Source organism: Phyllobates terribilis, unplaced genomic scaffold (genome assembly GCF_046119375.1).
Source record: "Phyllobates terribilis strain yellow unplaced genomic scaffold, ASM4611937v1 Scaffold_5__5_contigs__length_657084704, whole genome shotgun sequence".
Lineage (NCBI taxonomy): Eukaryota > Metazoa > Chordata > Amphibia > Anura > Dendrobatidae > Phyllobates > Phyllobates terribilis.
Window position 1 is genome coordinate 221,914,018 of NW_027362765.1, and position 24,707 is coordinate 221,938,724.

The 24,707-nt window shown below is 46.2% G+C and overlaps 1 protein-coding gene across 2 annotated transcripts; it reads left to right on the forward strand.

Annotated features, from left to right (window-relative positions):
• The first annotated feature begins 308 nt into the window (after positions 1-308).
• TGIF2 (TGFB induced factor homeobox 2) lies at positions 309-7,416 on the forward strand. Of its 2 annotated transcripts, none has more exons than XM_073681166.1 (3): positions 309-467; positions 3,646-3,872; positions 4,296-7,416. In XM_073681166.1, exons 2-3 carry the CDS (start codon positions 3,654-3,656, stop codon positions 4,842-4,844), a joined length of 768 nt encoding a protein of 255 aa, XP_073537267.1. In that variant the 5' UTR covers positions 309-467; positions 3,646-3,653; the 3' UTR covers positions 4,845-7,416. The 2 variants fall into 2 exon arrangements, with proteins under 2 accessions (XP_073537267.1, XP_073537266.1); XM_073681165.1 differs by lacking the exon at positions 309-467 and adding an exon at positions 910-1,048.
• The last annotated feature ends 17,291 nt before the right edge of the window (positions 7,417-24,707 follow it).

Below are 24,707 nucleotides of genomic sequence, written 5' to 3' on the forward strand. Positions count from 1 at the left end.
ACAGGACAAATGTCACTCTGCCATGTGTCAGAGTCATGTAAGGAGAGGATGGATGCAGGAGTGGCGGGAATTCCTGCTTCCCACACTCCACACACCAGTGTTGAAGAATTAGCACGGCATGTTTGCATGATAAAACTCGGGCGGCCCAGCTGGTGAGGGGGGAAGACAGGTATATTGAAACCTTTTTAAACAAAAGGTAATTGCATACGAATAGAATAAGAATTGTAAGATAACAAGTGACAACAAAGTTGACGCCATGAGCCCCCCAGAGCGCCGGCCAATCACAGCGCGGGATTCAAACACTGTCCCGCCCAGAACCTGCAGAGGCTGCAGATAAAGCTGTCACCTAACGTCCTGAGTCTGCAGAACTTTCACAACTTGTGACTGATCTCACCTGACCTCCAGGACCAAGGACCTCTAGGATCCAAGAACCCAGTGAGACCTGAGCATCTGCTACGTCCTATCTCGTAAGTCTGATACTTCTTCCTTACACTGTCATAGTACGGTACCAATGCTGTGATGTTAAAGGGCAGTTGTCCCGACAGGCGGGTGGGATAAACACGTGTGGGAATGTTTCTGAAAACTTTGGGATTAGACAGAATTGTGACTTTTCTTCTTCACTTTTTATGGACTGTTGTCATTTTGTCAGTAATCCCTCTGCAGCCATTCTGGGGAGGCTGATGGGGAACAATAGATTGTGATCTGCTCCTCCGCAAATAGTGATAAGATAAGCATGGTGGCCAGTGTTTCTTGTGTGCTAGCTCCAGACCTGGGCGATCGGCTGAACAAAGACCACACAAGAAACTTTGCAGCCTGTGATGTCTCCCTACCTGCCCCTGCAGATTGGGGGCTGTGCTTTATTGGAGAGTCTGAAGTGACAGCTGGAGGGAGAGGGAGGGGAGGAGGGGAGACTCTACAAGTTCCTGTTTCTCTTTGAAACAAAGAAACAGTCTGTCAGTGAGGAAAAGTTTACTTTGAAGGATCCATTTAAAGGGGGGATCCCGCACCCCACATAGTACAGATTGGCCCTGTGCTATGGAAGTGATCAGTGAGTATAGAGGGGGGTACAATGGATGATGGGCTCCTTAGTATGTACAGTGCTGTCCATGCCATGTGCTGAGAATGTCTTTGTTCCCATGTGCTTATTTTGACCCTTGTTTCTATGATGAGTGGTGTGGTTTGTTTGGTACATAACCCCTGTGGCTTTAAATCACGTGTCTGTTCTGTGAGTATTGCATTGCTGAAGTACTGCTGTGCTGCTGTGGCACTTGTGTGTGTTACATCTGCAGATGGCTCTGATGCAGCAGGTAAATGGCTATATCCTGTGTCCACATGCCCATGCCCTGCTCACGTACTCAGCCCTCCTCCCCCATCTTTTCGGAGAGGAGGGGTGGGGGTGAAGAACATCCATTTGCTCTGTCTTTGCTCTATTCTGCTTGTTTTGGAGGGAGGTTTCATTCTTTGCATTTGAACAGACACAGGCTGGGGGTCTTCAGCCTATTGTCTTATATGCAAAGGATATGCATGTCCCCATTGTTATTATTTATTTGGTTTTTTTTTATTCAATGTCCATACTGTGATAGTGAACAGAACCTCATGCTGATGTGTTTCCCATTTTTGTATCTATTGATTATTTGTGCAGTGCTATATTGTATCCTTTAGTCCAAATGACAGATTTGTTGCAGAACTTTCTGCAAGTAGAAATCAGTGCTGTTTATATGAAAGGGGTTTGTTACTTCTACAGGAAGCCCCAATAAATCTACTTTATTTCTGCAACAAATCTGCCAATAGGACCAAGTCTATGTTCACATGTCCAGTAATCATCTGTTCAAACGGAATCAGCAGCAATCCTTTGACAAAAAAGTTATGCAGACATAACTTTTGTCTGGCTAAAAAAAGAAATCTGATCCCTTCTTTTTAACATTGAAGTCTATGGAAAACTGACCTGTTAAATAGCCATCAGTTTTTCTTTTCAAAAGGATCCTTTTTTGCTTACTGGATCAGTTTCAAACAGATGAGTACTGGACATGTGAACTGTCATGTAATCATCCATTTGAAACTGATCCATTAAGCAGTAACAGTCATTTTAATTTTCATTTCATGAATCAACAGTACACATGGAAATAAGCAACTTTGTAATGTATATCTTTCTTTCTCTGTCAGAATTGATCATGTGTTGTCAAAATTCTCAATTCTGAGGTGATATCTGTATTCAGTGACATGTATACACAGACTTTCCCATTACTGAGATAGGAGATGGCCGTTGCTATGAATACAATTCTATGTAGATAGAAGGGGGAGGGGAGAGAGGAGTTAGAGGCAGAGCTCCTCCCTCCCCCTCCTATCTACATAGAATCTCTTCAGTAGCCATCTCCTATCTCGGTAATGGGAAAGTCAGTCTTCACTGAATACAGATTTTACCTCAAAATTTTGATCTCAATTTCACATTTGATCAATTTTCTCTGAAGATATATTACAAAGTTGCTAATTTTCACGTGTACTATTGATTTATGAAATATAAATTAAAACGACTGTTACACTTTAAGCTAAAAAAACGGATCCGTTTCAAATAGAAGAAACCTGGCTATTTAACAGATTTGCTTTTTATAGACGTCCGTGGTAAACAAAAAAAAAACAGATCTAGTTGCAAATCAGTTTTTTTGGCCAACAAAAAAAAGTTGTGTCTTTACAACTTTTTTATTAACGGATTGCTTACCGCACATGTGAACTTAGGCTGCATTCACATGTATTCTGTTAGAACGAATCCAGCAGCAATCCGTTAATAAAAAGTAGTGAAGTTATCCAGACACAACTTTTTTGTCCACCATATCATTGAAGTCTATGGAAAACTGCTCCGTTAAATAGGCTTCCGTTTCAAACTGATTGCTGCTGTTCCAACGGATGATTACTGGTAATTCTGGCTTACTCCAATCTCCCCATAGGGAATACAGGAATGCTGAGTATGAGGGAATAGGGAAAATAACTCTGTCAAGCCAATGGTTTTCAATATTTTTGCATGACCAGCCTTTATACTGTGACATAGTTGACCAATGAGGGTCTGTCTATAACTAGTCCCATGAGGCTAATAGTTTACATACTTCTCTTCCCTAATAATTTAACCATTTTTTTTTATTTCTTCCCATGTTTTATGGCTTATGCACACTGTATTACCTTTTAGAATCCATATCTATCAAATATGTATGGCATATCCTTTATATGTCATATGTCTTTGATTGAAGTAAGTCTATTTCCAGCATATTTGGACTATTGACTCCATATGTCCAGCCTAACAACCTAGAATAACCTCTTCAAGTAGCTATCATCACTATTTGGAATGGGGGAGGGGGGCTACCAATGAGGAGAGGTGAGAAGAGGAATGTGTTAATGAAACAAGGTGGACACAATAGGCTTCTTCCCAGAGTACAATGCTAAGTAGGACACCAGTTTAAGTGTAAATGAAGCCCCTCACCACTCCCTGGAACAGGCCATTTTGAAGAATAAACTGGACTCCTGTAGTGTTTGGGCAGTGATGTCTTTCAGTCCTGGTAGATTGTTCATGACGGCCATTTCTACACTGTATAAACTATACATATTTCATGCTGTGTATATCTCTACCATTGTTTGACCCAATGTTTCTCACCGCAGGACCAATTATGGCCAAGAATATGGAATGTGTGCAGACTGACAGTGAGGATGACAGCGTGGAGCTGGAGCTGGAAGTTCCCGGTGCCAAGAGGAAGCGCAGAGGGAATCTGCCGAAAGAAGCTGTGAAAATCCTACGCGACTGGTTGTACGAGCACAGACACAATGCTTATCCGACAGAGGCGGAGAAAATTGTGTTATCTGAACAGACTAATCTCACAGTGCTTCAGGTACGACCCCCCAAAAAATTGTTGTATAGCAATAGCCACTAGGATAGCGGGTTCTCCTTTGTGAAGGCAGTTTTTTAGGGTGGTTGGATAACAATGACACAATAGTCGTGGTGGGGGGTATGAAAATTGGTTTTCTGGAACCTGTCAATGCTTTAAACAGCATGCAGATTTTTCCCTTGTTGCAAAAAGAAAAATAAATTAAAAGAAAAAAAGGATTTGCCCCGCTCTTTCCCTTAAATATTGCCTGTCTTTGACTGTACTGTGTGGTTTTGCAGCGTGGCCCTACTCCTCTGCAATACAAGGTAATAGGGCTGCTCTGCAATACCAGGCAAAGGTAGCAGTGTTTTCTATATCTCTCATACACCCCCTGGAATACTATAATTGCTTGATCATGTAAGCTGATTTTTCTCTTTTCACTTGTAGATTTGCAACTGGTTTATCAATGCTCGGAGACGGACCTTGCCGGACATGCTGCGTAAGGATGGTAAAGACCCTAACCAGTACACGATATCTCGAAAGGGAAACAAGAACTCTGAATCTCCTACTCCAATGCTGCATAGACCAATTGCCTTCTCATCAATGACACAGATGGAGCACCATACCATACCTGGTATGCTGGTTGTCCCCACTTTGGCTGCTAACATAGTACCTCTGCCTCTGATCTACCCTGTTAGACCATCCTTTCGTGCTCTCACTACAGTGAGTCGTGATGTCGTGGTGCAGGATTCGGCCCCTGGCGTGAAAGGAGAATGTTCATCTCCAGAACTGCCCTTATATTCAAAATTGTCCTTCCAAAACAGTGATTGCAATTCAGACCGTGAGAACCGTGAAAACAGCCCATTGCATATCCTGGCTATGGTAGCCACCAGGACATATATTGATTTGATGAAAGCTGAAAAAGATAAACGTGATGCCGAAAGACGTTCTCGCGACCAGCATCGGGATCCAGATCCAGAGGATGACCAAGTGTAATTCCTTTGCCTTTACTCCTTGAGTTTTTCTTTCCTTTGCCATAGGAGTATTGACTACCTCAAGGACAGGCCAAGCCAGGATGGAATTGACTCTTTAGTATCTGCAAAGAATGCACAAACCCTCATCCTTTTTGTGGGGGCTCTTTGCAAAAGAGATGAAATGGCAGGTCATAATCAAATCTTTTTTTCTTTTTATGAACTTCAAGTACTTATGGTTTACATTACATATTGAATCCCTGACTGCTTTTTCCGTGGTTGGGATATATAATGGAGCATAGGCACCTTGGAACACTGCAGGTGGGCTGGGCATGTTATTTGGACCCTTACAGCATAGTGTTCTGCAAATATGCTGCTTCCCCCCCTCTGCACTTTATTGATCATTTTGACCAGAGCTCATCCGGCAATGTAACAACTCTGGCTGACATTAGGAGAAGGTCACTTGCACGTGGCTATAATCCAGCCTTCTCTGACATGCTCAGCACCCTTATCATACATTGTCGGTTGGTTATTATTAAGTGTTTGATGGGTAGGAGGGGTGACTCATTCTCATTAATTGAGCTTCCTTCTAGACATTGTTTACTTAGAAAAAAAAAATTCTCAAGTTTTTTGAAACTGTGAATATTAATTGCTGTTTAATGACCTTAAAGTATTCAGTATTTTCTTGATTTTTGTATTCCAGTGTGATTGGCATTTGACGCCATGAGGAATAGGAAAAACGGTATTTTTGTACTCCAATTGCTTCAGAGATGCATGTCTTCGGATCTTATAGGGTTAACAAATGACAATTTTTTTTATCTTCGTATTTTTTTTTTAATTTAAAGTCCAGTAATGCTGTGTGCAAATTACGTCGGCCATGTGCACAAGTTTGGTATTTGGTCAGTATTTTATTAGTATTTGTAAGCCAAAACCAGAGGAAAAGAAAAGTATAATAGAAACACGTCACCACTTCTGCACCCGCTCCTGATTTTGACTTACAAATACTAATTTTAAATACTGACTAAATACTGAAACTGTGAACGTGGAGTTATCGTGTATAATTACTTTAATAGTGTAACCACTAGATGGCGCAATATTTACACAAACTCAATTTTTGTGTTTTTATTTTTTCACCACGACTGCTCTCGGAAAGTGATATGGTGTACTTTTCACCCCTTCCCCATTTATTATATTTTATACATTATATAACAGTGGAGAAATCCAAAAATCTTAAGCTAGATTGAGCGTGTTTCCATTTTAGTGGGGTTTTTTTTAGCATAAATTTTTGAAACCTATTTGTGCAATTTTTATATCGTAAATAGCATACTTTTTATGTATATGTTTCATACGTGCGTCTTGCGCTTATGAAAACACAAACTACAATCTTACCTCTTTCTTAAATATGTAGATGTTTAGGTTTTTATATTTAAGCAGAAAATATGTGCCTTAAATGATTTCCAAAGGCCTTTAAACTTTTTGTTTTTTTTTCTGTTGGTTGCAATTTAATGTGATTGCATGAAATGTAGGACCCTTAGGACATAGCCAGTATTCCCCACTTTGCTGTATATACGATTGTATGGAAAAGTGGCTTTTATTGATCAAAATCTGAGCATAGATATACAGTGAGCCTTCATTTTTATGGATTTCTGTTATTAACAGATTCGGTTATCAGGATTTTATTCCCCAATAACATGCATAGAGAAATTAAGTGCAGAGAAGTGGACACTGCACTTACAACTCTCCTGTCTCTTCCTGCCCACTGCCTGCCTCCTGTCACTGACATATAGGTCACTTCTGTTTCAGATGACCTGACAGTCAGAGACAGGAGGCAGAGAGTAGACAGAGGGGTCAAGAGAGCTACAAGTGCATTCTCCACTGCACTTGCAGCTTCTTAGCATACAATTTCAACTGGATTTCTTTAAAACTGAAAAATTGATTTCAACAAGAAAGGTAAGGATTTACTTACTTGGTATTAAAGCACCTTTAAAACATGGCATTAGATTGGGGTATAAAATCCTGATTACTGGTTCTGTAATCTTCAGGGGCTGTGGGAAATAATTTCTGTACGCCATCTGTATGGTGGTGTATGGGCAATTCCTGAGCACTTTTTTAAGCAAGAGGCTCAATATACAAACAAGAAATTGCTCTATCATGGTTTGAATGAGAAATTGCTTTCCCCAGCTGGCTGAATATATACCAAACATGAATTCACTTTTATTTATAAAAACTTTACCAAAAAAAGTGAGCATTTCTATATAATTGATTGTCCAGAAAGTGGAAATGTCACATGTTCTCCATTCTCCGCAAGTCAATGTCTTGTGGAGATTGCTTTTAAATTTAATTTGAGTTTTAACGTTGTGACGGTTTCCTTCAATATTTTCTTATATCAAAATTGCATCTTTTCTGATTTTGGAGCACCAAATTTATTTTTTTTCAGTTATCTAGCATACTTTGTGCAAATATGCTAGAAAGTGGCATGACTGAAAAAAGTAAATGTTTAAGCTTCATGAGACAATTAAACTTAAGTTTGTATGTGTGTAGTCCAACTTATGTAGCATTAAATGAATAGTAGATACTGGAGAATTAAATTTTGTGGGTGGGCTAGTAAATGTAGTTGTTACATATGGGTTGCTGCTCCATTTCAATGGTACTCACTTAAAATTAAATTTTCGGTATTTTTTGTTGTCCTGATTACATTGGATTGAAATAAAGATTTTCATACTTAAATATTCTCTGTGTCTTTATTAAAACCGCAGCCAAAAGCTACAGCGTAAATCTGGGAAGCTCACTCAAGTGGTCACTACACTCGTCCAATAACTTGATCTCATTTCCGGTGTGACTGGGGGCTGCTGTTATTAGTCTGGGAAGGAGTCAATATCCATGTCCCCTTTCCAGCCTATTAATATCAACTTGCAGCTGTCTGCTTAGCCTTTGCTGATTATTAAAAATTAGGGGGTACCTGACATGGAGTCCTGACAAGGAGTCCCCCCTTTTTAACCCCTTTACAACCCAAGGCTGTTTGCACGTTAATGACCAGGCCAATTTTTACAATTCTGACCACTGTCACTTTATGAGGTAATTACTCTGGAACGCTTCAACGCATCCCCCTGATTCTGAGAATGTTTTTTCACGACATATTGTACTTCATGATTGTGGTAAAATTTCTTCAATATCACTTGTGTTTATTTGTGAAAAAAACGGATATTTGGTGAAAATTTAGAAAATTTTGCAATTTTCAAAATTTGAATTTTTATGCCCTTAAATCAGAGAGATATGTCACACAAAAGAGTTAATAAATAACATTTCCCACATGTTTACTTTACATCAGCAAAATTTTGGAACCAAATTTTTTTTTTATTAGGGAGCTATAAGGGTTAAAAGTTGACCAGCGATTTCTCATTTTTCCAACAATTTACAAAACCATTTTTTAGGGACCACATCACATTTGAAGTCACTTTGAGGGGTCTTTATGACAGAACATACCCAAAAGTGCACCCCTCAAGGTGCTCAAAACCACATTCAATAACTTTATTAACCCTTCAGGTGCTTCACAGGAAGTTTTGGAATGTGGAAGAAAAAAATTAACAATTAACTTTTTTCACAAAAATGTTATTTTAAACCCAATTTTTTTTATTTTTGCAGGGTTAACAGGAAAAAATGGACCCCAAAATTTGTTGTGCAATTTCCCCTGAGCACGCCGATACCCCATATGTGGGGAAAAAACACTGTTTGGGCGCACGGCAGGGTTCGGAAGGGAAGGAACGCCATTTGACTTTTTGATTGTCAAACTTGCTTGAATAGTTAGCGGACGCCATGTTGCGTTTGGAGAGCCCCTGATGTGCCTAAACAGTGGAAACCCCCCACAAGTGACACCATTTTGGAAACTAGACCCCGCAGGGAACTTATCTAGATGTGTGGTGAGCACCTTGAACCCCCAGGTGCTTCACAGAAGTTTATAACATGGAGCCGTGAAAATAAAAAAATCAAACCTTTTCCACAAAAATGATGTTTTAGCCCCAATTTTTTTATTTTCACAAGGGTAAGAGGAGAAAATGGACCCCTAAAACTTTTGTGCAATTTCTCCTGATTACGCCAATACCCCATATGTGGGGAAAATACAGTGTTTGGGGTGCACAGCAGAGTTCAGAAGGGAAGGAGCACTGTGTGACTTTGAATGCAAAATTTAATGTAACCCTTATGGGACAGTCCAGACTCCCAGGTTTTTTCTTTGCAATTTAGTGTGCTTTAGTGCATTTAAGGGTGTGGCCGCCCCTTGTCTGAGCTGAAAGGTTCATTCTGCCTCTTAGGTCTATGCCTCTACTGCGGGGTCAGTCTCTCTGCCCTTATTCATATGTACGTCACTTGACAAATGGTAAGGTTTTTAATATTAGAGTTAGGACTGTCCCATAAAGGTTACCGTGACGTGGTGGGATGGCTTTTACATTATTTTGATCAAAATTATGTTAACTAAATACACTTTATTATTTATTATTTTTGCACTGTGCGATTTATCCATTTACTTCCAGTTATTTGGGTATTTTGCTTGTTTTTGGTTTTTCTCTGTCTAGTGGCCTTGTGTGAACATGCATTTACATTTTGCATGCACATCAACTTACATTTCAGTTCAGACTCCCAGGTTTTTACATGCACATTTGTGGCCTGCTGGAGGTCATTTTGCAGGGCTCTGGCAGTGCTCCTCCTGTTCCTCCTTGCACAAAGGTGGAGGTAGCTGTCCTGCTGGTGGGTTGTTGCCCTCCTACGGCCCCCTTCACGTCTCCTGGTGTACTGGCCTGTCTCCTGGTAGCGCCTCCAGCCTCTGGACACTACGCTGAAAGACACAGCAAACCTTCTTGCCACAGCTCGCATTGATGTGCCATCCTGGATGAGCTGCACTACCTGAGCAATTTCTGTGGGTTGTAGAGTCCGTCTCATGCTACCACAAGTGTGAAAGCACAACCAACATCAAAAGTGACCAAAACATCAGCCAGAAAGCATTAGTACTGAGATGTGGTCTGTGGTCCCCACCTGCAGAACCACTCCTTTATTGAGGGTGTCTTGATAATTGCCAATATTTTCCATCTATTGTCTATTCCACTTGCACCTTGCACAACAGCATGTGAAATTGATTGTCAATCAGTGTTGCTTCCTAAGTGGACAGTTTGATTTCACAGAAGTTTGATTTACTTGGAGCTATATTCTGTTGTTTAAGTGTTCCCTTTATTTTTTTGAGCAATTTACATAAATACTGTGGCTGTGGGTGGTGGGGGATGTGGGGGAAGCGACGGTGGAAGAGTAGCGGCGCACAGGAGGCAGCAGCTGCCTGCTGCAGCCTACACTGTGCCCGCTACTACTCCCCAGGGCATGGGGAGCAGTGAATATTAATTTTTCTTAATAACCGGCACACTGTGCCCGCAGCGCGGCTCCTGGTATGTATAGCACCCTTCATCCCTGTATATATGGCCCCCCTCATCCCGGTATGTTTGGCACCCTTCATCCCGGTATGCATGGTACCCTTCATCCTGTATGTATGGACCCCCTCATCCAGGTATGCTTCGCACCCCCTGATCCCCGTCACGCTGCACAGAAAAAAAATAAACTTTCATACTCGCCTCCACTCTCCTCCAGCGCTGTGTCCAGCTGCTCTGTGCCGGAATAGTCACTGCCCCCTACGCCGGGACTGCGTGTGTGGGGAGCAGTGACCATTCATTCTCCCTAATAGCACGCATGCTGTAGCCGCAGCGTGGCTCCTGCTGCGCTCGGCTGTCAGTGCGCCCACTATTAAAGACCATGAATATTCACCACTCCCATACATACAGGGATGCATGAGGGGGGCCATACATACAGGGATGAAGGGGGCCATACATACAGGAATGACTGGGGCCATACATACCAGGATGAAGGGGACCATACATACAGGGATGAAGGATGAAGGGGGCTATACATACAGGGATGAATGGTGCCATACAAACCAGGATGAGGAATGAAAGTACCATACGTACCAGGAAGAGGGATGAAGGTGCCATATATACCAGGATGGGGATGAGGGCCACTTATAACAGGAAGGAGGGGGCCATATATACCAGCATGGGGGATATTATCAGAATTTGGGGACATTACCCCTATAACAGTGTCAGCAGCAGGCCCCCTTAACAGGGCATCATGACCACATTTTTTGCTTACATTTTTTTCTCTATTTTCCTCCTCTAAAACCTAGGTGCGTCTTATGGTCCGGTACGTCTTATAGTCCGAAAAATACGGTATCTCAGACCTTAACTGTAGATGATGGATTTTTTTTGTGTGTCTTGAACGAAAGCTGTTCCATCTAAGATATGTCGGACGTCCTGTGGTATGTTTATGGTAAATTGATGTTTCCATGTTGTTGTCATTGATGTATATGGTGGTGTCCAGAAAATGTATTTGGGACTTTGAGAAGTTGAGGGTGAGCTTGATGGTTGGGTGGAACTTGTTGAAGTCATTGTGGAAGGTGACACCTCATGAACAAATGTCTTGCTTTATTATCTCTTAAAGGTTGTACCTTTTTCATTTGTCTTATTAATTCATTTGTAATCCTGCCTGAAGAAGGATCCTGTGTGCTCTGAAAGCTTGCATATGCATTTTTTTCTGGCTAGCCACCGAGAATACTTTTGTCATTTTTGGGCATAAAATGAGGAAACTCCTGGGGGAGTTTCTGCTGTTTTGGCTCCTCAGGGGCTCGGCTAATGGAGCCCACAATCTTTTAAAATGAAATCTACGTTCTAAAAGCCAAGTAGCGCTCATTCCCATCTGATCCCTGCCGTGAGCTCAAACTGTAATGTACAACCACATATGGAGTACTGCCACATTCTGTAAAAATTCAGAACAATTATAGGGTCCATTTTCTCTTATTACCCCTCGTGGAAATTCTAAATTCGGTGCTAAAATAGTATTTTAGTGGAAAATTCTAAATGTTATAAAGTATTGTAAATCACCTGTAGATTAGAAATGCTCAATACAATTTGATGAATTCCTTGAGGTGTCTAGTTTCTAAAATGGGGTCACTTGTTGGGGGTTTCTGCTATTTTGGCATGTAAGGGGCTCTGCAAATGAGACATGGTGTCTGCAATCTACTACAGCAGCCAAATTTACATTTGGCTGGAATAGATTGCATTGCAACATTTTAACAGAAAAAAACTTTAACAGAAAAAACTTCCAACAAGCTAAACACCCCCTTCCCATATGAATTCCTTGATGTGTCTAGTATCCAAAATGGGGTCACGTGGGGGATTTATGCGGTTTTCGTACCTCAGGTGCTCTGCAAATGAGACATGGTGTCTGCAATCTATGCCAGGCAAATTTACATTCCAAATACCAAATGTCGCTTCTTCACTTCTGAGCTCTGCCATGTGTCCAAACAGAACTTTTTGATTATATGTCGGGTATTGTCAGGCTCAGAAGAAATTGGGTAACAAACATTCCAGTCTACTTTTTCATGTTACCTCTTGCAAAAGTGAAAAATTTTGTCCTAAAGCAACATTTTCGTGAAAAAAAATGAAAATTTTCAATATGACGACCTAATGTTATCAAATTCTGAGTTGCACTTGTGGTTTCAAAATCCTCACTGTACCCCTGGAAAAAAATCTTTAAGGGGTGTAGTTTCCAAAATGGGGTCACTTGTGGGGGTTTTCTGCTGTTAGGGGTTGTGCAAATGCGACATGGTGCCCTCAATCTATTTCAGCCAAATTCAAATGGTGCTCTTTCCCTTCCGAGTCCTGCCACTTGTCCAAACAGAGGTTTCTGACCACATATGGGGTATCAGTGCACTCAGAAGAAGCTAGGTAACAAATTGTGGGGTCAATTTTCTTGTGCTATTGACGCGCCCCCGGGGCAATGGGGTACTCGGCAGCCGGGCCTATGGATGCTGGGGGGGGGGTATGTCACAGTGGCTGGCCCGGTCGTGGCCCAGGGCGGTCAACCAAAAAGGGGATTGTAATTTGGATAGGAAAAATAAAATAAATAGTTTGTGACGCCACCTGTGGTACCTGGTAAGGTTTACCAGCGCTGCTGCAGACCTCCGGGGGGTGATGGGATGGCAGCTGAGGTGTTTCTGCTCCCCACAGGTGGAGCGGGCCCCGAGGGCAGGGATGGTGTTTGATGGTGGGTGGTGATGCTGGGGCTTGTAGTACAGGCGGATGGCGCAGCAGGAGTAACTGACAGAGACAGGGTATTCGCTTCAATACCTTTACTGGTGCGGATGTCAGGTACGGTCCAGGGTACTCAGTAGGATGGGTGCACTTCAGGACTTCTCCCCAGTGAGCGGGTATAAGGCCTCCTGGTCCGTGACTGCCTCTTTGTATGCTCCTGGCCAGCCTGCAACTGGGCCTAGCTTATGTGTCGTGCTGTTCCTTCACCTGACGCTCAATAATAGGACCTTCTGTTGGCAACCACTCTCCCTGGACACTGGGGCCTTGTGGTTCCTGGTCCTGTAATGGGTCTAGCTTCAGGTCAGCCAGGGACTTGTAGTCCTCCTGGAATGCCGGTGATCCCTACTGGGTATAAAGGGACCCTGTAGGCGCGGACCCGGTGTCCGGTTTGTATATCAGGGTGAGACGGTAATGCTCCTCTGCCCCCTCAACTCCTCTCTACTTTCTCCTCTTGCCTTCGGCCACACTCGGGGCCCTCAGCACTCAACTCGTGCTGTAGGTCTTGGCTCGCCTAAGCACGGCAGCCAGCGTGCTGCGTCTTCACTGGTCTAAGTGCCAGCACACTCTCCAACAACTATTCTGACTGAGCTGCCTGGCTCCACCCTCCATATATATCTCCCTAAAGGGCTCCCTTTGGTGGTATGAGGTGGAAGGGTGGAGGTGTTTGTATGGAGTGAGGGCCTCTTGTGGAGAAGTCCATCCATGCTCCCTGGGTCCTGTGGTACCTGTGCGCAGCAGGGTGCCACACTATTCCTTGTAAAAGTGAAACAATTGGGGCTAAAACAACATTTTAGAGTATAAATTACAATTTATTTTTTTTCACTCGACTTTGCATTGATTCCTAAGTAGCACCTGCAGGGTTAAAAAAAAATGACTGACAGCAGTTTTAAAGTATTTAAGGGCTGCTGTTTTTAAAAAGGTATCACTTTTGAGGAGTTTTTAATATATAGGGCCCCACAAAGTCCATTTAAATTTGAATAGGTCCTTAAAGAAACAGGTTTTATAAATTTCTGGAAAAAAATAGAAATTACTACTAAACTTTTAACCCTTCTAACATCCTAACAAAATAAAATGACGTTTGAATAGTGATGCATATGTAAAGTAGACATATGGGAAATATTATTTATTAATTGTAAGGCTAAGTGCCTACGTAGCGTTTTTCAAGCGTATATGCTGCGGAATTTCCGCAGCATAAACGCTTGTTAAACGCTAGGTAATCCGCCCCCCATGGTCCCCAAGGGGATTCCGCAAGTTCTATGCCGATGCTGCGGATTTTTCCGCAGTGTTTATGCTGCGCTCAAAAATCCGCAGCATGTCCATTAATTTTGCGGAAGCGCGGCGTAATCGCCGCCATTGACTTGCATTGAGATGCGCATAATCCGTGTCAGTACATTTGTACTCACGGATTATATGCGTTTCAATGTGCGGATGGTACCCAAGTCTGGAGGAGAGGAGACTCTCACCCAGACCTGGGTACCATTGTACCTGTAAAAAAAAGAATAAAATAAAAAATAAAGTTTATATTCATCTTCCGACGGCCCCCGGTCTCCTTCCCTTTGCTTGCGGGCAGGACTGAAGGACCTGCGGTGACGTCACAGTCATGTGACCGCAGGCCCTTCAGTGCAGTGTCCCGCGATCAGATGGCAGACAGGAGCGAGCGCAGCAACACACGCCGGGCCATCGGAGGGTAAGTATAGGTTTATTTTTTTATTTTTAAACATTTTTACGGTCACACTATATAAATCCATGCTGTTTGCATGGATTTATATAGTGTGACCTAGTTGTCAAGCACTTTCCAAGTGATGCTAATCCCCTGGAAAGCGCTTGTCAATCCGCATGCAGAAACGCATGTGAAAACGCTTCAAATCCGCATGTATTTGGCAGGGAGATGCAGAAATGATGCAGAAATTGTCTGCTTCATTTCTGCATCGTGGGCACATAGCCTAAAATGTTAGAGATGCGCTAAGAAGTAGATCCAAAACTAAAATGTAGAAATAATATCAGTATTTCATATGATATAAACCAATTGGATATATAGATAGAGGTTCCAGAAAACGGTGTTTCCTACCTTTTTATATGATCCTTTTGTTCGCTCCAAATGAACTGTCCTGTAGAGCATTGCACTTTGCTCAATAGAGATCCTAGCAAATGTCTTGCAAAGTATTGAACTGTGCTCAATAGAGATCCCGGCAAATGTCCTGCAGAGTTTTGCGTAAACGCTTTCGAAACGCTTGGTAATCCGTCCCCCATGGTCCCCAATGACAAGCCGCAATGTCAATACCCATGCTGCGGATTTTTCCGCAGCGTTTATTCTGCGCTCAAAAATCCGCAGCATGTCCATTAATTTTGCGGACACGCAGCGTAATTGCCGCCATTGACTTGCATTGGACCGAGTGACATCTGCATCACTACATCTGTACATGCGGAATCCAAACGTTCAATGTGCGGATGGTAACCGGGTGTGGAGGACAGGAGACTCTCCTCCAGACCCAGGTACCATAGAACCTGTTAAAAAAAAGAATAAAATAAAAAATAAATAATATACTCACCTTCCGACTCCTTCTCTGTGCTTGCCGGCAGATCGCGGTGGACTGTAGGACCTGCGCTGACATCACAGTCATGTGACGGCAGGTCCTAGTGCAGTGTACCGCAATTTGCCAGCAGCCGGGATAGAGCGAAGCAAGACACCAGGGGCCATCGGAAGGTAAGTATAGATTTATTTTTTTATTTTTAACCATTCTTTACGGTCAAACTATATAAATCCATGCCGGTTGCATGGATTTATATAGTGTGACCAAGTTGTGAAGCTAAACGCTTGGAAAGCGCTTGACACCCGCATGCGGAAATGCATGTGAAGAATGCTTCACATCTGCATGTCCCTGGCAGGAAAAACGCATGTACAATCTGCATGCGTTTTTTTCTGCCAGGGAGATGCAGAAACGCTCAGGAAAAAATCCTGAGCATTTCTGCATCATGGGCACATAGCCTTAAGGATGACCACTTTGAATATACAATACAGACCAAAAGTTTGGACACACCTTCTCATTTTAGGATTTTTCTGCATTTTCATGACTATGAAAATTGTACATTCACACTGAAGGCATCAAAACTATGAATTAACTAATGTGGAATTATATACTTAACAAAAAAGTGTGAAACAACTGAAAATATGTCTTATATTCTAGGTTCTTCAAAGTAGCCACCTTTTGCTTTGATGACTGCTTTGCACACTCTTGCCATTTTCTTGATGAGCTTCAAGAGGTAGTCACCGGAAATGGTCTTCCAACAATCTTGAAGGAGTTCCCAGAGATGCTTAGCACTTGTTGGCCCTTTTGCCTTCACTCTACGGTCCAGCTCACCCCAAACCATCTTGATTGGGCTCAGGTCTGGTGACTGTGGAGCCCAGGTAATCTGGCATAGCACCCCATCACTCTCCTTCTTGGTCAAATAGCCCTTACACAGCCTGGAGGTGTGTTTGGGGTCATTGTCCTGTTGAAAAATAAATGATGGTCCAACTAAACGCAAACCGGATGGAATAGCATGCCGCTGCAAGATGGTGTGGTAGCCATGCTGGTTCAGTATGCCTTCAATCTTGAATAAATCCCCAACAGTGTCACCAGCAAAAGCACCCCTACACCATCACACCTCCTCCTCCATGCTTCACGGTGGGAACCAGGCACGTAGAGTCCATCCGTTCACTTTTTCTGCGTCGCACAAAGGCACGGTGGTTGGAACAAAAGATCTCAAATTTGGACTCATCAGACCAAAGCACAGATTTCCACTGGTCTAATGTCCATTCCTTGTGTTCTTTAGCCCAAACAAGTTTCTTCTGCTTGTTGCCTGTCCTTAGCAGTGGTTTCCTAGCAGCTATTTTACCATGAAGGCCTGCTGCACAAAGTCTCCTTTTAACAGTTGTTGAAGAGATGTGTCTGCTGCTAGAACTCTGTGTGGCATTGACCTGGTCTCTAATCTGAGCTGCTGTTAACCTGCGAGGCTGGTTACTCGGATAAACATATCCTCAGAAGCAGAGGTGACTTCCTGGGGCGGTCCTCATGTGAGCCAGTTTCTTTGTAGCGCTTGATGGTTTTTGCAACTGCACTTGGGGACACTTTCAAAGTTTTCCCAATTTTTCGGACTGACTGACCTTCATTTCTTAAAGTAATGATGGCCACTCATTTTTCTTTACTTAGCTGCTTTTTTCTTGCCATAATACAAATTCTAACAGTATATTCAGTAGGACTATCAGCTGTGTATCCACCAGACTTCTGCACAACACAACTGATGGTCCCAACCCCATTTATAAGGCAAGAAATTCCACTTATTAGACCTGACAGGTGTTATGCACACGCCCGGGCTGAGCGGCGTGTGCGTGTGATTGTAGTGATTCCACTGGACCATGAACCGGAGAGTGCCTGGAGGGGCGTGACTAAGTATCTGGCCGATCCGACCAAGATGGCACGACGGCATACGACGCCAGTGCACCAGGGAGAAACCGGGCAGAGGGACCAGGTGCTACTCCAGGTCAAACTCCGGACACGGGGGTTGACCCACACAGGGATTACTGGATCAGGCTGGTTAGGCTGGCGCAGACTGGTGGATATAAGCAAACACGGCAGGTATGCAGATGGGTGGATACAGGCGAGTATGCAGGCAGGGAGTTACTGGCTGAAAGGACGGGCTGGAGCACAGAAAGGTTAAGACCCAGTACAGACTGGGTCACAGAACCGCAGATGCGGTAGACAACCACAGCAGAGAGGGAACGCCCGAAGCGGTGGGCAAGAACAGAGCAGGACGGGGCTGCAGGAGCAGCGAGCAGAAGCAGGACAGGACTGCCGGAGCAGCGGGCAGAAGCAGGGCAGGACAGGACTGCCGGAGCAGCGGGCAGAAGCAGGGCAGGACAGGACTGCCGGAGCAGCGGGCAGAAGCAGGGCAGGACAGGACTGCCGGAGCAGCGGGCAGAAGCAGGGCAGGACAGGACTGCCGGAGCAGCGGGCAGAAGCAGGGCAGGACAGGACTGCCGGAGCAGCGGGCAGAAGCAGGGCAGGACAGGACTGCCGGAGCAGCGGGCAGAAGCAGGGCAGGACAGGACTGCCGGAGCAGCGGGCAGAAGCAGGGCAGGACAGGACTGCCGGAGCAGCGGGCAGAAGCAGGGCAGGACAGGACTGCCGGAGCAGCGGGCAGAAGCAGGGCAGGACAGGACTGCCGGAGCAGCGGGCAGAAGCAGGGCAGGACAGGACTGCCGGAGCAGCGGGCAGAAGCAGGGCAGGCTAGAACCACAGGAGCGGTGAGCAAAGGAGTCAGAGCAGGCTAGGCTGAGTAGGGGGGACAGGGCTCTGTTCACACGGAACAGACAGGAAGGGAAAGGCAGAGCCAGACACCCACAGGGTACTAGCAGAGAAGTAGCGAGTGGACCACAAACTCACAAACGGGAGTACAGAGACAACAAGCAGGAGTTAGGTACTAGTACAGACTCTGCAGAAAAAGGAAGGGAACGGACATAGAGGCAAAACAGGTAAAGGATAGGAGAGAGTTCAGACTGGAACTGAGTGTACGGAGGAGACCAACACTGCAGCGGAATACAGGAGCGGGTCTGGGAATACGGCCCCCAGAGAGGCAGGACGAACAGGCAAGGTGCGTGTTCAGACAGGACAGACAAGATACAGGAGCATGTCTAGGTAATCGGCCCCTAGAAGGCAGGAGGAACAGGCTAGGAGCGTGTTCAGACAGGTCAGACAAGATACAGGAACGGGTCTAGGTAATCGGCCCCTAGAAGGCAGGAGGAACAGGCTAGGAGCGTGTTCAGACAGGCCTGGAAATACAGCCTCCAGGATAGGCAGACAAGAGAACACAGAACGGGACCTGGCACCTTCAGAGTGCATGCACACACTGAATGAAACACTATGCTCAGGCAGGGATAGATGGGAGCAGCTGAGCTATATACCAGGTGACAGACAGCAATAGGCTGAGGACGCACAAGGGGTGTGACCCACAGCAGGTACAAAAAGCAGGAAGTGATCGGGTGCCGCCCTTAAGCAGCAGAAACAGATACAAACAGACAGCATGGAGGGAAGCCAGAGAGACATTCTGGACAGGAGATCAAGTGCGCGCTCTTGCACAGTGGGAGATGGACCACTATGCAAGGATGCCGCCAGGTATGTTACAGTACCCCCCCCCTTACGCCCCCTCTTCTTCAGGCCTGCCAGAATCTTCCGCAGGGAATTCGAGGGCCAATTCTTCACTTCGAAGAGATCACTTCCCCTGTCCACCGGAAAAACTGGTCTCCTCTGGGTAGCTAGGATGCTACCTCCCATCCAGCCACCCTTAGCAACAGACGAAACGGGTGGAGTACCAGGAACAGCACACAAGGAAGTCTCTCTCCACATATTTTCAGGTGGCACCCCAGAGGGTACAGGAGACAACTGGAAGTCCTCCACCGGGTTGGAGGGGGACAGAGACTTGGGGGTAATCTCTGCTTCGAGGTACATCTTGTCAAGCTCACAGGAAGAAATAGACGGGTTATCAGGTACATAATGAGGAAAAGTCACTGTCTCTTTGTTTTCTGGTGGTACCCCGGAGGATTCAGGAAACAACTGGAGGTCCTCCGCCGGGTCAGAAGAGTGCAGAGGCTCAGAGAAAACATCTGCTTCAGAGTACACTAGGTCGGACTCACTGGACGAAGCAGGCGAGGTATCGGGTACCGAGTATAGGAAAGTCTCTGTCCATTCTCCACCTGGTGGCACCCCGAAGGGTTCTGGAGACAACTGGCAGTCCTCCGCCTGGTCAGAGGGGTGTAGAGACTCACGGGTAACCTCTGCTTCAGAGTACACTAGGTCGGACTCACTGGACGAAGCAAGCGAGGTATCAGATCCAGGATATAGGAAAGTCTCTGTCCATTTACCACCAGGTGGCACCCCGAAGGGTTCTGGAGACAACTGGAGGTCCTCCGCCTGGTCAGAGGAGTGTAGAGACTCGGGAGTAACCACTGCTTCAGAGTACACTAGGTTGGACTCACTGGACGAAGCGAGCGAGGTATCAGGTACAGAGTATAGGAGAGTCTCTGTCCTTTCGCTACCAGGTAGCACCCCGAAGGGTTCAGGAGACAACTGGAGGTCCTCCGCCTGGTCGGAGGGGTGTAGAGACTCGGGAGTAACCTCTGCTTCGGAGTACACTAGGTTGGACTCACTGGACGAAGCGAGCGAGGTATCAGGTACAGAGTATAGGAGGGTCTCTGTCCTTTCGCTACCAGGTAGCACCCCGAAGGGTTCAGGAGACAACTGGAGGTCCTCCGCCTGGTCGGAGGGGTGTAGAGACTCGGGGGTAACTACCACTTTGGGGTACCCATTGTCAGGCTCACAGGACGAAGCGGACAAAGTATCGAGTACCGGGTGTAGAGAATTCTCTCTCCATTTGTCATCGAGTGGTATCCCGGAGGATTCAGGAGGCAACAGGGGGTCCTCCGCCAGGTAGTAGAGGTGCACAGACTCTGAGGTAACCACAGCTTTGGAGCATCCTTGGACATGCACACCGGTTAAAGTGGGTGAAGCATCTGATGCCGGGTGCAGGAAGTTCTCCTGTGTGGAGTCTGGATGGGCAGAAGTCTCTTCGGGCAGGAGAACTGGTGCACTACCCACGCACATTACCCGTTGGGGCTTCTCCGGGATACAGGGAGATGAAGCTTCAGTAGGAACTTCAAGGTTGGGGTCAGGAGGTCTCAGGGAGGACAGACCCTGGCGTGACGGCTTGCCTCTACGTCTAGCACGTCTGGACTGCCTCTTGAGGTTGGGAGAAGTATTCCGGAAAGCGTAGTCACCCTGTGAGGATTCTGGGTGGGCTGTAGTCTCATTGGGCTGGAGGACTATTGCACTACCCACACACATTACCCATTGGGGCTGCTCCGGGATATTGGGAAGTGAAGCTTCAGCAGGAGCCTCCGGGTTAGGATCATCGAAGACCATTAGAAAGGCCACCAGGAAGGCCATTAGGTCCAGGAGGATCGGATCCTGTGTTTCATATAGGGGGTTGATCCATTCCAAGGCATCACCCGCCAGGTAAGACATAATGAATGCCACCTTAACCCGATCGGTGGGAAAACATAGAGGGTAGAACTTGAAGTGTAGCATGCATTGCTCCACAAATGCACGACTTTGTCTAGGATCCCCATAATAACGTAGCGGATCCGCGGGAACGAGAGCAGATAGATCCATCTGGACGGGTGCGTAATTCGCCTGGAACTCAGCTAAAGGAAAAAAAAATATATTTATTTATTTATTTTAATGCATGTATTCGCTGGAAAACTTCTCAGAGAGCGAAGGCCGTGGGGCTCAACGGGAACCATGGCCTGAGCATGCTGTTATGCACACGCCCGGGCTGAGCGGCGTGTGCGTGTGATTGTAGTGATTCCACTGGACCATGAACCGGAGAGTGCCTGGAGGGGCATGACTAAGTATCTGGCCGATCCGACCAAGATGGCACGACGGCATACGACGCCAGTGCACCAGGGAGAAACCGGGCAGAGGGACCAGGTGCTACTCCAGGTCAAACTCCGGACACGGGGGTTGACCCACACAGGGATTACTGGATCAGGCTGGTTAGGCTGGCGCAGACTGGTGGATATAAGCAAACACGGCAGGTATGCAGATGGGTGGATACAGGCGAGTATGCAGGCAGGGAGGTACTGGCCGAAAGGACGGGCTGGAGCACAGAAAGGTTAAGACCCAGTACAGACTGGGTCACAGAACCGCAGATGCGGTAGACAACCACAGCAGAGAGGGAACGCCCGAAGCGGTGGGCAAGAACAGAGCAGGACGGGGCTGCAGGAGCAGCGAGCACAAGCAGGGCAGGACAGGACTGCCGGAGCAGCGGGCAGAAGCAGGACAGGACTGCCGGAGCAGCGGGCAGAAGCAGGGCAGGACAGGACTGCCGGAGCAGCGGGCAGAAGCAGGGCAGGACAGGACTGCCGGAGCAGCGGGCAGAAGCAGGGCAGGACAGGACTGCCGGAGCAGCGGGCAGAAGCAGGGCAGGACAGGACTGCCGGAGCAGCGGGCAGAAGCAGGGCAGGACAGGACTGCCGGAGCAGCGGGCAGAAGCAGGGCAGGACAGGACTGCCGGAGCAGCGGGCAGAAGCAGGGCAGGACAGGACTGCCGGAGCAGCGGGCAGAAGCAGGGCAGGACAGGACTGCCGGAGCAGCGGGCAGAAGCAGGGCAGGACAGGACTGCCGGAGCAGCGGGCAGAAGCAGGGCAGGACAGGACTGCCGGAGCAGCGGGCAGAAGCAGGGCAGGACAGGACTGCCGGAGCAGCGGGCAGAAGCAGGGCAGGACAGGACTGCCGGAGCAGCGGGCAGAAGCAGGGCAGGACAGGACTGCCGGAGCAGCGGGCAGAAGCAGGACAGGACTGCCGGAGCAGCGGGCAGAAGCAGGGCAGGACAGGACTGCCGGAGCAGCGGGCAGAAGCAGGGCAGGACAGGACTGCCGGAGCAGCGGGCAGAAGCAGGGCAGGACAGGACTGCCGCAGCAGTGGGCAGAAGCAGGGCAGGCTAGAACCACCGGAGCGGTGAGCAAAGGAGTCAGAGCAGGCTAGGCTGAGTAGGGGGGACAGGGCTCTGTTCACACGGAACAGACAGGAAGGGAAAGGCAGAGCCAGACACCCACAGGGTACTAGCAGAGAAGTAGCGAGTGGACCACAAACTCACAAACGGGAGTACAGAGACAACAAGCAGGAGTTAGGTACTAGTACAGACTCTGCAGAAAAAGGAAGGGAACGGACATAGAGGCAAAACAGGTAAAGGATAGGAGAGAGTTCAGACTGGAACTGAGTGTACGGAGGAGACCGACACTGCAGCGGAATACAGGAGCGGGTCTGGGAATACGGCCCCCAGAGAGGCAGGACGAACAGGCAAGGTGCGTGTTCAGACAGGACAGACAAGATACAGGAGCAGGTCTAGGTAATCGGCCCCTAGAAGGCAGGAGGAACAGGCTAGGAGCGTGTTCAGACAGGTCAGACAAGATACAGGAACGGGTCTAGGTAATCGGCCCCTAGAAGGCAGGAGGAACAGGCTAGGAGCGTGTTCAGACAGGCCTGGAAATACAGCCTCCAGGATAGGCAGACAAGAGAACACAGAACGGGACCTGGCACCTTCAGAGTGCATGCACACACTGAATGAAACACTATGCTCAGGCAGGGATAGATGGGAGCAGCTGAGCTATATACCAGGTGACAGACAGCAATAGGCTGAGGACGCACAAGGGGTGTGACCCACAGCAGGTACAAAAAGCAGGAAGTGATCGGGCGCCGCCCTTAAGCAGCAGAAACAGACACAAACAGACAGCATGGAGGGAAGCCAGAGAGACATTCTGGACAGGAGATCAAGTGCGCGCTCTTGCACAGTGGGAGATGGACCACTATGCAAGGACGCCGCCAGGTATGTTACAACAGGGCACACCTGTGAAGTGAAAACCATTTCCGGTGACTACCTCTTGAAGCTCATCAAGAGAATGCCAAGAGTGTGCAAAGCAGTCAACAAAGCAAGAGGTGGCTACTTTGAAGAACCTAGAATATAAGACATATTTTCAGTTCTTTCACACTTTTTTGTTAAGTATATAATTCCACATGTGTTAATTCATAGTTTTGATGCGTCCAGTGTGAATGTACAATTTTCATAGTCATGAAAATACAGAAAAATCTTTAAATGAGAAGGTGTGTCCAAACTTTTGGTCTGTACTGTATGTATGGGGAATCCTGTTGTACTAGAAAAATCATTACACAACAGGTTATAATCATAGGGCAAGGAAAATCTCTGATTCTTCAAACCCAGTATAATGTAGCTAAGACCACTGGCAAAGATTTGCCCCACAACACCTTGCTGTAATATATCCAAAACCCGCTTACTACCACATCGGACAGCATTAAAGAGTAGGTATAAAGTGAAATATTAATATAGAAAGATTAATATAACCAGGGGCATAAATAAAAATCATGGGGCCCTTTAGCAAAAGTCCTCATTGCCCCCCCCAAAGAAAAATATTAATATTCTGCGGGGTCACAGAAGGACATATCTGAGAACTTTTCAGCCCTACAAAGTAATTTTACTTTTATTAAAGCACCTTAGTGTTCCCACACACTAAGATACCCCTTTCATGACTCCATAAAGTATGCCAATAAAAGTGCCCCCAAACACAGTATGATATCCCCACAGTGAATTTCTCCACAGTACATTCCATCCACAAGAACCATCCACATAGTATTATTATTATTGATTATTATAGCATCATTTATTCCATGGCGCTTAACATGTGCAAAAGGGATATACATAGTTATTATTATTTTTTATTATTATAGCGTCATTTATTCCATGGCGCTTTACTTATGAAAATTTATTCATAGCAAAAACAATTACAATAATCTTGAACAAAACGTGACGGCGACTGGTGCAGGAGGAGCGAGAACCCTGCCCACGAGGGCTCACAATCTACAAGGGATGGGTGAGGATACAGTAGGTGAGGGTAGGGCTGGTCGTGGAGCGGTATGGTGGAGCGATGGTTAATGCAGGCTGTAGGCTTGTCGGAAGAGGTGGGTCTTCAGGTTCCTTTTGAAGATTTACACAGTCGGAGAGAGTCTGATATGTTGGGCTAGAGAGTTCCAGAGTGGGGGGATGCACGGGACAAATCTTATATGCGATTGTGGGAGGAGCAAATAAGAGGGGAGTAGAGA

What these genes read in the sequence shown, in the direction of transcription:
- TGIF2 (XM_073681165.1), top strand. An exon ending in CTAATCTCACAGTGCTTCAG is followed by an intron (nt 3,873 to 4,295) that starts GTACGACCCCCC and finishes TTTCACTTGTAG; the next exon opens with ATTTGCAACTGGTTTATCAA.